The following is a 12,957-nucleotide window of genomic DNA, read 5'->3' as shown; positions in this document are numbered from 1 at the left end:
TTTTCTTCATTACAGTTTTAGCATCAACTTCAACTTTAGTTACTTTTAATCGCAGTGAGTTTGATATATCCAATTTATTTCGGTATTTAGTTTTAATGTTAACCATAGCCGAAAATCCGCCCTTACATAGATATGAGGTAGTAAAGAGGAGGATGACTTTCATAGCTTCATCGAACAGGCAAGGATAATAATTATCAGCAACTAAGAGCCAGAATTTCGTTAACTGTTTACGATTGAAACTATTTTTCAGTGACGTATCTTCTGATAAATCAATGAGTTCTTCACGTGCTTTTGGTGACATACTAGTTGGTTTAGTTTATTTCAATTTTTAGGAATTATAAATAGCTGAATGAAATATCAAATTTATCACTTCCTATTTTTTTTCATGTATACGGTGGCGAGGGCCCACTCAATATTCGCTCGCGACCCATAGTTTGGGAAAACATGCACTAGAAGATATCTATATTATTTACCCACGTATTTTTTCCGACTTATGCGCGGTATAAATGAGAACTCTGTCATTCTTGGTGTCCCTGTTATTCCCTCTGACCATGTCCGATCCTAATAAGATCATAATATGGGGCTCCACAGGGTGGAGGTTTGTATTAACAGATTTTGTTTTTACGAGAAATGGATGTCAGCCACTTGCTCAACCTATTAGGCCCATATTCAAACACAAATTGAAAAACAATATATGTAATTGCCAGACCCAGGATTCGAACCTGGGACCCACGATGCTAGAGGACAACGCTTAAGCTGCGCGGCTGTCGTGGGTGGGTGTCCCTGTTGACCATCTTAAAAATCGGGAGCATCAGTTTTTTTGTTCTCCCAAGATGCAGAACTAATCAACAATTATAGTCCCATAGCCTGACTAATTGTCACTTCACGAACATGAATATAATTGCCGAGTGATAGAACATTCGTTTCGGCAATTGACATGCTATAAATTTTTGACTAATAGACTAATTTGACTTTTTAATTGTTTCCAGGCCAAGGGTCCGCAATCCTGGGCATGCTGCCAGCCCTCCTGGCTGCCAACATCGTAGGAGGCGATCGCGGAGATCAGGTGCCTCCAGCAGATCCTGATCGTGATTTAGGAGGACCGTCTCCTCTCAGAACGCTTTACCAATGGAACTTGATGGACTTTGACTACAAAACTGACGCTGATCGACAAGCTGCAATCAAATCAAAGTGAGTATTTTTTCAACCTTGTAAAACCCTATAAAATGGATTTATTGAACATTGAAATTATTAATTCCTCCCTATTCACTGGTAGTAACGGCTTAAGCGTCAGCCTATAGCGTCGTCGGTCCCAGTTTCGAATTCTGGGTCTGGCAAGTACACAATATATTGTCTTTCAATTTGTGTATGAGTCAGAGTATGGACCTAATAGGTTGAGCAAGTGGCTGACATCCATTTCTCGTAAAAACAAAATCTGTCTACTCTGTGGATACTCCATAATATGGAGTCATATTATGATTATATTATGATCTTATTATGATCTTATTAGGATCGGATATGGTCGAATAATAAAAAATAAATAATTTTGAAAACGACTTTATCGGGACCCCCCCCCTCCCAGAAGCCTAAAAAATACAAATTATTTAGGTAAATGGAATGTTACTTTTTCTAGTTCTTCGTCTGGACCTCGTGACTGAGGATCGTAACCCGGATGATTTGTCTGTGAAACACCCTATGAACAGGTTGCCCCCATTCCTTCCTACCTTCCGGCATCCTACGATATGCAAGACCCGTGTAACCCTTAAATTGTTGCAACTATCTGAGGCATACTATGTTTGCTTTAATATTCCGATGTGATGACAAGACAGCACGGACGGCACAAACGGATACTAAGGATCCTAATAATTATGACAGGTTAACACAATAAGTTATACCTACAGGCTAGGTTTTTATCTCTAGAGTGCCTGGGCATGGGGAATTTATCAGGAAAAGTGCCGTAATCCGCGGTTGTAATGACCAGAAGCTATGTAGTATAGATCCAACAGTATAAGTTGTCCACTGAGTGAGGGCGCCACATGCTAACATTTGACATAGTATTTTATACTTTTTATACTGAGATGAGCTTAGTTCTAAATTCGAACACCTGGCAATCTGATGGTATATGTATAGTAGGCGGAGTAAATGTATAAGTCAGTGGCACATGGTAGATATTCTTATCCCTGCCCCCTATCGCCGCCTTAAAAATCAATTAAAAATTATACAGATATTTTTCTAAATAGGCCCCTTCCATTGCCGACTCAAGTAGAAAGCCGACACATTCACAACGACTGGTCCTACTTTTTCCGCCCCTCCCGTTGTTGTCTATGGATGACCTGTCATTGTTCTATAGAGTGCTCATACTATCGCGTCTGTCGAGTTCACACCGGGAATGGTTTGATTTGGATAGATGAGTTACATGATAAATAATACACTAGCATTAACACACCTACAAATGTAATGCATAGATCAATGCTACATATTGTTTGGAAATCGATATTACCATCGGTTTTTGTGTGAAAGACTAGTCTGACTTTGACAGCTAATAAATAACAGGAATGTATATTATTTATAAATAACACTAATAGTTAATATATTTGATTTGAGAATTTTTTATTCTTCAATTTGAAACGAGAAAGGGCGAATCAATATGTCAAACAATCTGGGATCTGATTTTGACAGCTGAACAGTGGACCACTCGTTGCTTGTGCAAAAAGATATGCTCAGGCTTTATTAATCTAAAGATGGCACTACCCCTCCCCAGATCATTTTTCTATAATGCTGCAAAACTCTTTGGATATATATATATTAGAAAACCCGAAAGATTCTGAAAATATACATTTAAGTAATATTACCATTCGATAAAATATGAATATTCTTTTCGATAATAATAATTAATATGTACCTAATGAAGCACACGTTTTTTATAACCATATTTTTTATATTATTTTCAGAGAGTTTATTCCGATAAATACGCTACCCCTGGGTCTAGAAGCTTGGGGCGACAAGGTATTCGTGACCTTCCCGCGGTGGAAAGCCGGAGTACCATGCACTCTGGCAACTGTACCCCGGTCGCCGCCTACCAATGAACCCTCGCCCAAGCTGAAGCCATATCCTGATTGGTCCTATCATCAGAAAAAGAGTAAGGAATATAGAAATGTTACTAAACCAAACCTTTTATTGGCGTAAAAACATTCATTGATTCAACAAGTGACATTGTGAGATTTTTAAAATATGCTATAATTCTTTGTCTTCTTTCTCAGTATGACAGTAGTATATTCCGGATGAAAGGCCAGTTGGCCTTACGCACTGCACGATGAGAACTCTATACGTAATATACCTAGTCATAAAACTAACCTCAACAGCTATCCCATTCTGACATATGTCGCAAGATGTCTCCACATTATTTTCTCTGTTTCCTTTTCTTTTTGTTAATTACTGTGCCTTCCTCTAACACGGCCCTTTGTATTAGAGTAAAATCATTACAATCAGTCAAAGCTCACTTGAGAGCACGGTGACTTCAGTCTTAGGTTTCTGCTCCTGAGATATTACCAGTGCGGAAAACTGCTGATGCTTCACACCAAATGTAGGGCCTCGTGATACGCTCGATTGAGACTGAGTGTGGTACGAGACGGGTTCTCTATAACAGACGTCGGAAAAACATTACTCGTATGGAAAATGCAACCAAGTGTTGGTTAAGGATTTCTCACGGGACTGTTTCATTCAATTCTACTTGTAAATCTTGTAAATTTTGATAAAAAGTTCTATTTTCATGAATTAGTCTTAATTTGTTCTATATACCTACAGTAAAAAAAAGTTTACCTATTGTGTTAACATTTTTTTAAATACTTACACGATTCTATATATTTTTATAACTCTCAAAAAATATTCATATTTTTACAAATGCTTGCTTCCTTCGTGACAAAAAATTGGCGACCTCTGCTTTATAAGAATACATTTTTTTAAGACTTATTACATACTAACTTTTTCTAATAGTAATGTCAATGTATTTTTCATGCGTTTCGTTTACCTTTATTGACGCCGAGTCCAGTTGGCAAAGTCGAGTTGTCCTAGCTGGCGTCGCGAAGTCAGTAGCGCCTAGATGGCAGCCATTTCATTCTCAATAGGTTTTCCCTTTACATAAAAGACTTAATTAACTTACCTAATATTTTTTTTGTAGGTGGTGATTGCTCTGGTTTGACATCAATATTCCGCATAAGCGCCGATCGCTGTGGACGCTTGTGGGTCTTGGATTCAGGCCAAGTAGAAGCCCTCACAGTCGCGAAGCAGATCTGCCCCCCTCAACTCCTCGCCTTCGATCTGAACACAGACACTCTCATTGGACGTTGGCCTATCCCAGAAGAACACGTCCGTCAGAACTCTCTCTTTAGCAACATTATAGCAGACATTCGAGGAGAAGACTGTGGTGATGCTCATATCTATTTCACTGACGTATGGAGGTTTTCTATTCTTGTCTTCAGACTGAGAGACGAAAAGTTCTGGAGATTCAATAGTCATTTGTTCTACCCAGATCCATTGGCCAGCGATTATACCGTCCACGATATAAACTTCCAATGGAGTGACGGAGTTTTTGGTATTGCTTTGACTCCTGTTGACAGGCATGACGACAGAATATTATTCTTCCATCCAATGTCAAGTTTTAGAGAGTTTATGGTGCCAGCGTCTATTTTACGAAACCAAACAGCTGCTAATGATTTGGCGGTAATTGCTAAAACTATTCGCCTTGCTGGTGAAAGCCGAGGATATAGAGGACAGAGCTCCGCTTCAGCCATTGACAGAAACGGCATCATGTTCTTCAATTTGGTAACACAAGATGCTGTAGGATGCTGGGACACACGAAAGCCATACAAGCGATCAGCTCTTGGAATCGTGGCAAGGGATGCAGAAAGACTCGAGTTCCCCAACGATTTGAAAATTGACGGTGAAGAAAAGCAAAGTGTCTGGATTCTAAGTAACAAACTTCCAGTTTTCTTGTATAGTAATCTTGATCCAAAGATTATCAATTTCCGTATCATGAGGGAGTATACTGAGGAAGCCATCGCAGGAAGTGTCTGTGATCCACGATACCCCCTGCTTGGACCACATACAATCGAGCCAGAGTGCTATTAATGAACTATAATATTCTTTTCATTGCTTTTTTGCCTCTGCTAGTCAATTTTCACAATACCTACAGGATTTGTGTGTTTTTTGAATTGACAGATTTTCTTATACTTTTAAAAGTTTCTTTTCAATGAAATGAAGCATTTAATGCAGCCATCTTCTCGCTTTCAATAAATACTTAGACTACTTTAAGAATAAACTAACAACTATTATTTCTCATGTTAACTGTTTTTAGGACATAGATTAATAAATTCCTAAATACAATTTGAAATCATCTTAAACTACGTATTGATTCATTGTAAATATTTATTATCTTCAGTAAATTATTAGGTATTATAAAATATGTATTCCCGATTTTTCCATTGCGTTTAACTTAGATAATCTAAGATATTGTAGAAGGCAGCGCTAGTTTTACGGCAATTCTGGTGCCCTCATTAAATGACACCGTATAATAATTGAATACGCAGGCTCTGCAGAGATCTGGAAGGTCATTTCTGGCCACAGTACCAATAGGGGGACGTTGACGAGCACGTGAACAATAAGAAATATAACTAGCCAAGCTAATCACTTTCCATAGTTACTATTTTTAATTATACTGATTTGATTACTAATAATACTGGCCCATCTAATGTATTTGTGTGCAATTTTATCTTTATCTTTTTAAAAATTATACAAACAGCTACATAAATATTTTGGTGAATTCAAAAATAATTACACTTACAATTTCACCAGTTAAGATAAAAATAGAATTCTTTGGGGAGGGCTGTAAAGATTATCTGTAAAAGGGAGTGGTTAACCAAACAATTTCAACGCGTGCGTTCAACGCAATAATCGGGGAAATTGGGATATATTATTTTAAATGTCTCATTCTTGACAATCAGCTATTTTTGTAATTAGTATTTCTTTTATATATTATAATAAATAAGTTTTGTCTACTAGATATATTAAGTAAACACATTTAGATATTAAATGATGAAAATTTTCTTGCAATAATGTCATAAGATTACAAAAAAATAATGTATACCTATAATTAATTCGATTGCAATATTACTTTTATGTAGTGTACTTTTTTAATTTTTTTTTTATCGCTAATGCTTATAATAATAAATGCTTCTCTTACAAAATTCGTAAAATTAATCATGTATTTTCATATAACCTTTGTTTATTAAAATTCAACGAAACGTTCATAACTTAAAAGGTATAATATAGACATGAAGATAAATTATTTGATGTTAGAATCATAATACTTACATTTATTTTTCAAAAATAAAAAAACTATTTATGCGAACGCTTTATGTATATTTGTAAGTATAGAAATAGTTTATTTTATAAATCATATTTAAAATATTCAAAATCTCCTATAAATTATGTATAGAAAAAACTGTTTAAAAAATTGTGAAACATCTCATCGTAGTTTTAAATACTTGGAATTTATTAGGAACAATCAGTTTATATTGATTAATCAAATTTATGGCTCTTTACGACCCAAAAATTGATGGCGCTGGTTTGGACAACTAAAATTCTCTCTATACATAATAACGTATTATTATAATGTCACCATTGTCACTACCACTACACGCAATCACTTGTCAAACATATCGCAGTCTAACTTAAAACTATTTTCAAATATCAATTTTGTGACATCAATATAAAAAGAGTGTGTTTTTTTCTAACAAATTTCTAAACATCTTATTTATATCGGTTACATGTAAGTTGTACGTATGCAGTTCATCGTGGGACACTTATTCGTGCGCCGCAGTACGTGAAACATGAGTTCGTGTAACATTTTATCAAATGACGAGTTCTTCGTTGAACATTTCACCGTGGAATACATTTGTACATATTCTACAAAATGCGGCAATAGTTTGCAAACAGTACTGTTCCAATTAGATTAACCAGTGACGTCCCTAGATAAATAACGCCCCTAAGCAGCGCAAACATGTCGCCCCATTTTTTATACAGTATTTTTATCATCCTTTCATGAGTGCAGTATCTTAGAAATGTTCTGTATGGATCCACTACTAACAAAATATCAGACTAATTATTCGCAAATCTACCCGTGTCGTTTCTGGTCATCAAGGATGTCGAAGGGCAACAGCAGTAAACCAGATATCGCGAACCCGAAAAAACTAGTGAGCTGAATTTGTGAATGAAAAGATATTTTCGTTATTACTAAGTTAACACAATTACTGCTGACCAGATAATTACTTATTAATTACCACATTTAAATATTATGTTAATTATATCTAATGGCCAACTAATGCAAACGGGCCAGTCGCGTTGTCAGCACTAAATGAGTTAAGGAACCTAGCTATTTCTATATATTCCCAATGATTCTCCTCGATTTGCCGCCCTTCGAGTAACTCCCGCCCCCAAGCGACGATCAATCTTCCTACCCCCACGGGACGTCACTGAGATTAACCCTAACCTAACCTAACCTAACCTAGTAAAGACATCTCATAAAATTCGCCATATGTTGTAGCACACGTACAAATATACTCCACGGTAAAATGTTCAACGAAGAACTCGTCATTTGATTAAATGTTACACGAACTCATGTTTCACGTACTGCGGGGCACGAATAAGCGTTCTGCGGTGAACTGTTTACGTACAAATTTTCGGATACGATTTATATCCATTTATGTATTTAACGCATGCGATCAGCGCGCGCATAAAATACGGGCATAATATACTATATCAAAGAGCTTGAAAAGTGCTTCGGCACATTTTGCATGAAATTTTACGTATACACACTGCGCATAACCCAAAATCACTCACTCCGTCGACGTAGAAAACGTTTGCGTTCTATGCATGCGTACAATGCTAATTATTCGGTTAATATTTTTCAATATAAATGTAAACAAAAGTGAGTGAGTAAAGCATACTGAAAACTCTTTTTTGTAATATTTTAATAAATCCACAATTTCTTTTGTTCAGTTATGATACATATATATATATGATACATAAAAATGTAAGTATAAAAATGTTTTGTAAAAAATAACAAGTGAAGTAATTTTAAATAAAAACCTTAAATATTGTAAAAAAAAAGTGTATGTTTGCCATTTTTATTTTTAAAAATTCGTATTTATTGCTGTAGTTATTTTTGTATGAAATTATATTATATAATTACTTATTTAAGTATTTCTAATTGTATAACATAAAAATAGCAATAATTTCCGATTAAAGTTAATCTAAATTTATTGTAAATAAGATTTAATAAATTATATTCCTGTATTTAGATGTATAATAAATAATTTAGTTTTTTTATATCCCAAACATCATTGTTATCTTTTTTCCTTCCCACTAACATTTAAAGTTTAAAATTACATTTCGTGGGGAAAATGTATGCGGAATTCACCGCCAAGACAATTCATCGCTCCTACAATTTATATCCAACAATTCATCGCCACAATATAAACATGTTCTATTATATTTATGTCTGAAGCGCTTTCTAAATTGAGAGTATTATAAGAGCCATTAATTAAAATTTGTCGTAATTAAGTATGGTACCTTTAGCATAGTGGTCTATGTGCGTGGGCGCGAACCCCGAGAGATGCAGGCTCGATTCCTGAGGGTCGTCTTACTTTTTTCAAAAAGATTTTTTCTATTGGTTATAATATATTTTCTCAGAAGTGTTTTCAAAAATTATGTATTTTTAATAATTAGAATGTTACATTCTTAAATCTTGTGAATTATTCGTTGAATAAAAAAAAATTTAAGTAGATATTAAAAATTTTGATTGTCAAAAAATGTTGATTTTGTAGAATATAATAATTTTAAGATTCATACTTATTTGTTTTTTTGAAGTTATACTTCTTTTGGCGCGTTTGGGAAAACAGATCAGAGTGTATTTTTGGCGTGTGACGCCGATGTAAAGGCCGGTCCGGACCGGGCGAATAATTTAGTAGAGTGGCGACTGATTTAGTGAATTAGTAACTGAAAAGTGTCCGAACACAGTTTATTAGTGAGTGACGTGTCAAAATGAACAGAGCGTCGAGAGCAACGGATATTTCAAAACGGACACCATTCGCGCGACACGAGAGTGCTGCCGTCTGTCGTAACATCAAAACTAATTCAAATGACACTATGCAAAAACGGCGTTGTTGAATTAAATCGATTTATGCTCCAAATTCCTATTGATGAATACTAATTTACATAGGATACCTACCTATTATATTTTTGTGGTTTCATAAATTTTTGTATGCTTACCTATGTATTTTTGTAGTTTGTTTAGGAAATAAATAGGTACTTTATGCACAATATTAAAACCACACCAGACATCTATCGAGCCGCCAAAGAAATGTTTTGCACATTCCCAAATGTAGAAATATTTTTTAACAATCCCCTTATCTAATGCATCAGGCGAAATATCGTTTTCTCTTTTAAAGCGTATAAAAAAATATTTGAGAAGTACTATGGGAGAAGAAAGATTTAATAGTATGGCCATTTTGTATATAGAGCAAGAAATTTTAAACCGAATTGACAGAGCCAAAATAATTGACGAAAATTTATTTAAAACATGTTTTTTTATTTCATTTCTTGTACCTTTGTTATATTTCGTCTCTGTTCTGGCAGAACACACTAACTGGAGAACGCTAGTTTTGAGTAATTTGACTTTGAAGTTGTTAAAATGATTAAAATGGTCTATCTTGTGAGTATATTAAGTAATCTTAAAAAGGATGACTTTAAAATAAAGGCTGTTTATTTATTAAGAAGGTTTCCAGACCGTAAAGTTTGAAATAAGGAACATTTTGGTATATCTAACTCAATATGTCAAAATTTCGAATTAGTGTCTTCTGCCAGAACAGTGACGATTTTATGTTAATAAATTAATGAGACTTTCTACGTATAAAACTTTTTTTTCTAACTTGAATTTGGGGGGGCCGAAATTTTTACCGCTCAGGGCCTCCGCTTGACTTGATCCGCCCCTGATTTTATGCTCCATTGTCCTTACTGACTATACAATATAAACAGATGATAAATGAATATAACTTATAATTATTATTCTTATGAACACTACGATAATGTGTACCTACCTCTTTACCTACTCTCAATAACAAGTTTTCTGTGAAATATTGCCATTATTTATCATCATATTAATCAACAAATTATCCACACTACCAACCGACATGACATAATATCCTTCATACTGAGTATACAGAATAAACGAAATAATAAATGAATATAACTTATAAGATGATGGTACACATCTTTACCTATCCTCAATAACAACAAGCTTTCTGTGAAATATTGCCATTTATCAACACACGGTTCGAGACGGTTTGTCGCGGTAAAGTATAATAATTATAAGTTATATTATTTAAAATAATATCTTCGTTCCAACGCTGTGTCAATCCTACGGCAGTCGACAACTAATGCACTCGCCTGCGCTCGCCTGTTCAGAATTGTTTCGTGGCTTGTTTAGTATATAGTGAGAGGTGGTGGGGATCGCTACTCGCCCGAAATAATAGAATAAAATGGACGGATTGACTGACCATTTTACTAAACTACTCAACTAAATTTGTCTGTTCAGACACGGTTTTTTACCAAATCACTCGCTACTTTACTAAATCACTGGCACAGTCCGAACAAGGCATAACGCATTTTTCTTGTGACTGAAGTTGCGCTCGCCGATGCAACACAATTTATTATTATGATTGTGTATCAAGGTTTCAGGCTATCAAGTAACATTTATGAGTAAAATTATATATCAGTAAATAAATAAATTTTGTGAATGTTGAGTTGGTAAATAATTCAAACAATGGTATGTTCTGAATTTACAATATTTAGACACTTCATACACAAAAATACATATTTTTACAGTTAAGGGGGGACATGCTCGTCGAAGGTCAAAATTGAGTTTTTATTGTATTTTCAAACCATGATCCTGGACACTCCTTAAACGTTGTAGATAATCTATTTATATAATTTTGAAGCCTTATTATCCTTTATAGTTATTTTACACATTTGATGACTGCATGAAGTATTTTTGTTACATAAAATAGTATTCTTTTAAACCTCTCGCTCTAATGTTTTAGAATATAGTCATATTTCGGTACAGAACTGTGCAGTGGTGTTAAGATTTTTTACATTTATTAATTTTTAAACGCATTTATAAAACCATTAGTATAATTTATTACGAGATAATTTTTGTAAAATATTTACGATAAAAAATTATTTTGATAATCTCTGTGATCCCAAATTTGACAAGAATTAGGCATTTTATTATTCAAAAAATAGGCAAGATTAACACATTTGAAGATGATTCTAAAGATACTTATTATAAGCTATGTCTTTGACCATTCAAGTGTGATAAAAATCTTATGAATAATGATTGCTTTATAATAATTATTGACCTAAGAATAAGGTAGTGTTTTTTTGAAATACGCCATTTCTTTTGTCATTCCCTAGTGGTTAAGCTACAACATACGGCCCTAGCCATAAAATTACAAACTATAATTAAAGTAGGGAGTAAAATTATGTTAACGCGCGTGTTTGAACATGTACCTAACCGAATTTATTTTTATTTTTTTTTAAACGGTACATGTTCAAACACGCGCGTCAATATCATTTTACTCCCTACTTCAATTATAGTTTGTCAATTTATGGCTACGGCCGTATGTTGTAGCTTAACCACTGGGGAATGACAAAAGAAATGGCGTATTTCAAAAAAACACTACCTTATTCTTAGGTCAATAATTATTATAAAGCAATCATTATTCATAAGATGTTTATCACACTTGAATGGTCAAAGACATAGCTTATAATAAATATCTTTAGAATCATCTTGAAATGTGTTAATCTTGCCGATTTTTTGAATAATAAAATGCCTAATTCTTGTCAAATTTGGGATCACAGAGATTATCAATATAATTTTTTATCGTGTATATTTTACAAAAATTATCTCGTAATAAATTATGCTAATGGTTTTATAAATGCGTTTAAAAATTAATAAATGTAAAAAATTTTAACACCACTGCACAGTTATGTACCGAAATATGACTATATTCTAAAACATTAGAGCGAGAGGTTTAAAAGAATACTATTTTATGTAACAAAAATACTCTATGCAGTCATGAAATGTTTAAAATAACTATAAAGGATAATAAGGCTTCAAAATTATATAAATAGATTATCTACAACGTTTAAGGAGTGTCCAGGATCATGGTTTGAAAATACAATAAAAACTCAATTTTGACCTTCGACGAGCATGTCCCCCCTTAAGGATTAATATTTGTGCATATCTCATGTCAATTTATTTATTAGCGGTTTATAATAATTGAAGACAATAATAGTTATTATGTTTCATCACAAAAGCCAATATCACGTTTCATTTAAACCATTAAATAGGCTATGTTTTACTTTTGATTTGTAATAGATTATTATTGTTAACGAAAATAGTTGTACAGTCATCTGTTTAAGCAAAGATGGTCAAAATAGCGGTTTGCTAAATTTTTCAAACACAGGTATTGAGATTTTTTTCTTCCAAAGTAGGTACATTCTGCAATTATAATATTTATTCGCATACATAATATTATTATTGCTGACGGTACCTATATCGATAATAATGAATGAATATAATCATAATATCACTCACATAAAATTTGATTTTTTATTATTTCATCATGGGCACTTCTATCGATTATAACTGCTGTATGGCTTAAGACTTTTGTTTTGTTACGCCAAAGAAGTATAACTTCTAACGCGCGTACATAAGTACCCACACCAATTTATTTTTCTCTGCGCCAATTGAAATAATATTTTTTTATTGTAGTTGAACGGTAAAATAATAAATTTGGCGATGAATTTTTGGCGCGATGAATTATTTTGCCGCATATA

At 33.8% G+C, this 12,957-nt stretch overlaps 1 protein-coding gene across 1 annotated transcript in view; it reads left to right on the top strand.

Moving 5' to 3' along the window:
• Positions 1-5,273, top strand: part of LOC147070365 (dopaminechrome tautomerase-like) — a 104,843-nt gene extending 99,570 nt beyond the window's left edge. The window contains exons 3-5 of the mRNA XM_085949684.1: positions 990-1,191; positions 2,952-3,139; positions 4,178-5,273. Of these exons, the coding sequence (XP_085805810.1) occupies positions 990-1,191; positions 2,952-3,139; positions 4,178-5,127 (1,340 nt within the window). The 3' untranslated portion in view covers positions 5,128-5,273. The remainder of the gene's footprint in view (positions 1-989; positions 1,192-2,951; positions 3,140-4,177) is intronic.
• The last annotated feature ends 7,684 nt before the right edge of the window (positions 5,274-12,957 follow it).

Source organism: Rhyacophila brunnea, unplaced genomic scaffold (assembly GCF_057557595.1).
Source record: "Rhyacophila brunnea isolate RB1 unplaced genomic scaffold, BYU_Rbru_1.0 scaffold_22, whole genome shotgun sequence".
In the NCBI taxonomy this organism is placed as follows: Eukaryota; Metazoa; Arthropoda; class Insecta; order Trichoptera; family Rhyacophilidae; genus Rhyacophila; species Rhyacophila brunnea.
This window is presented reverse-complemented; position numbering and strand designations above follow the sequence as displayed.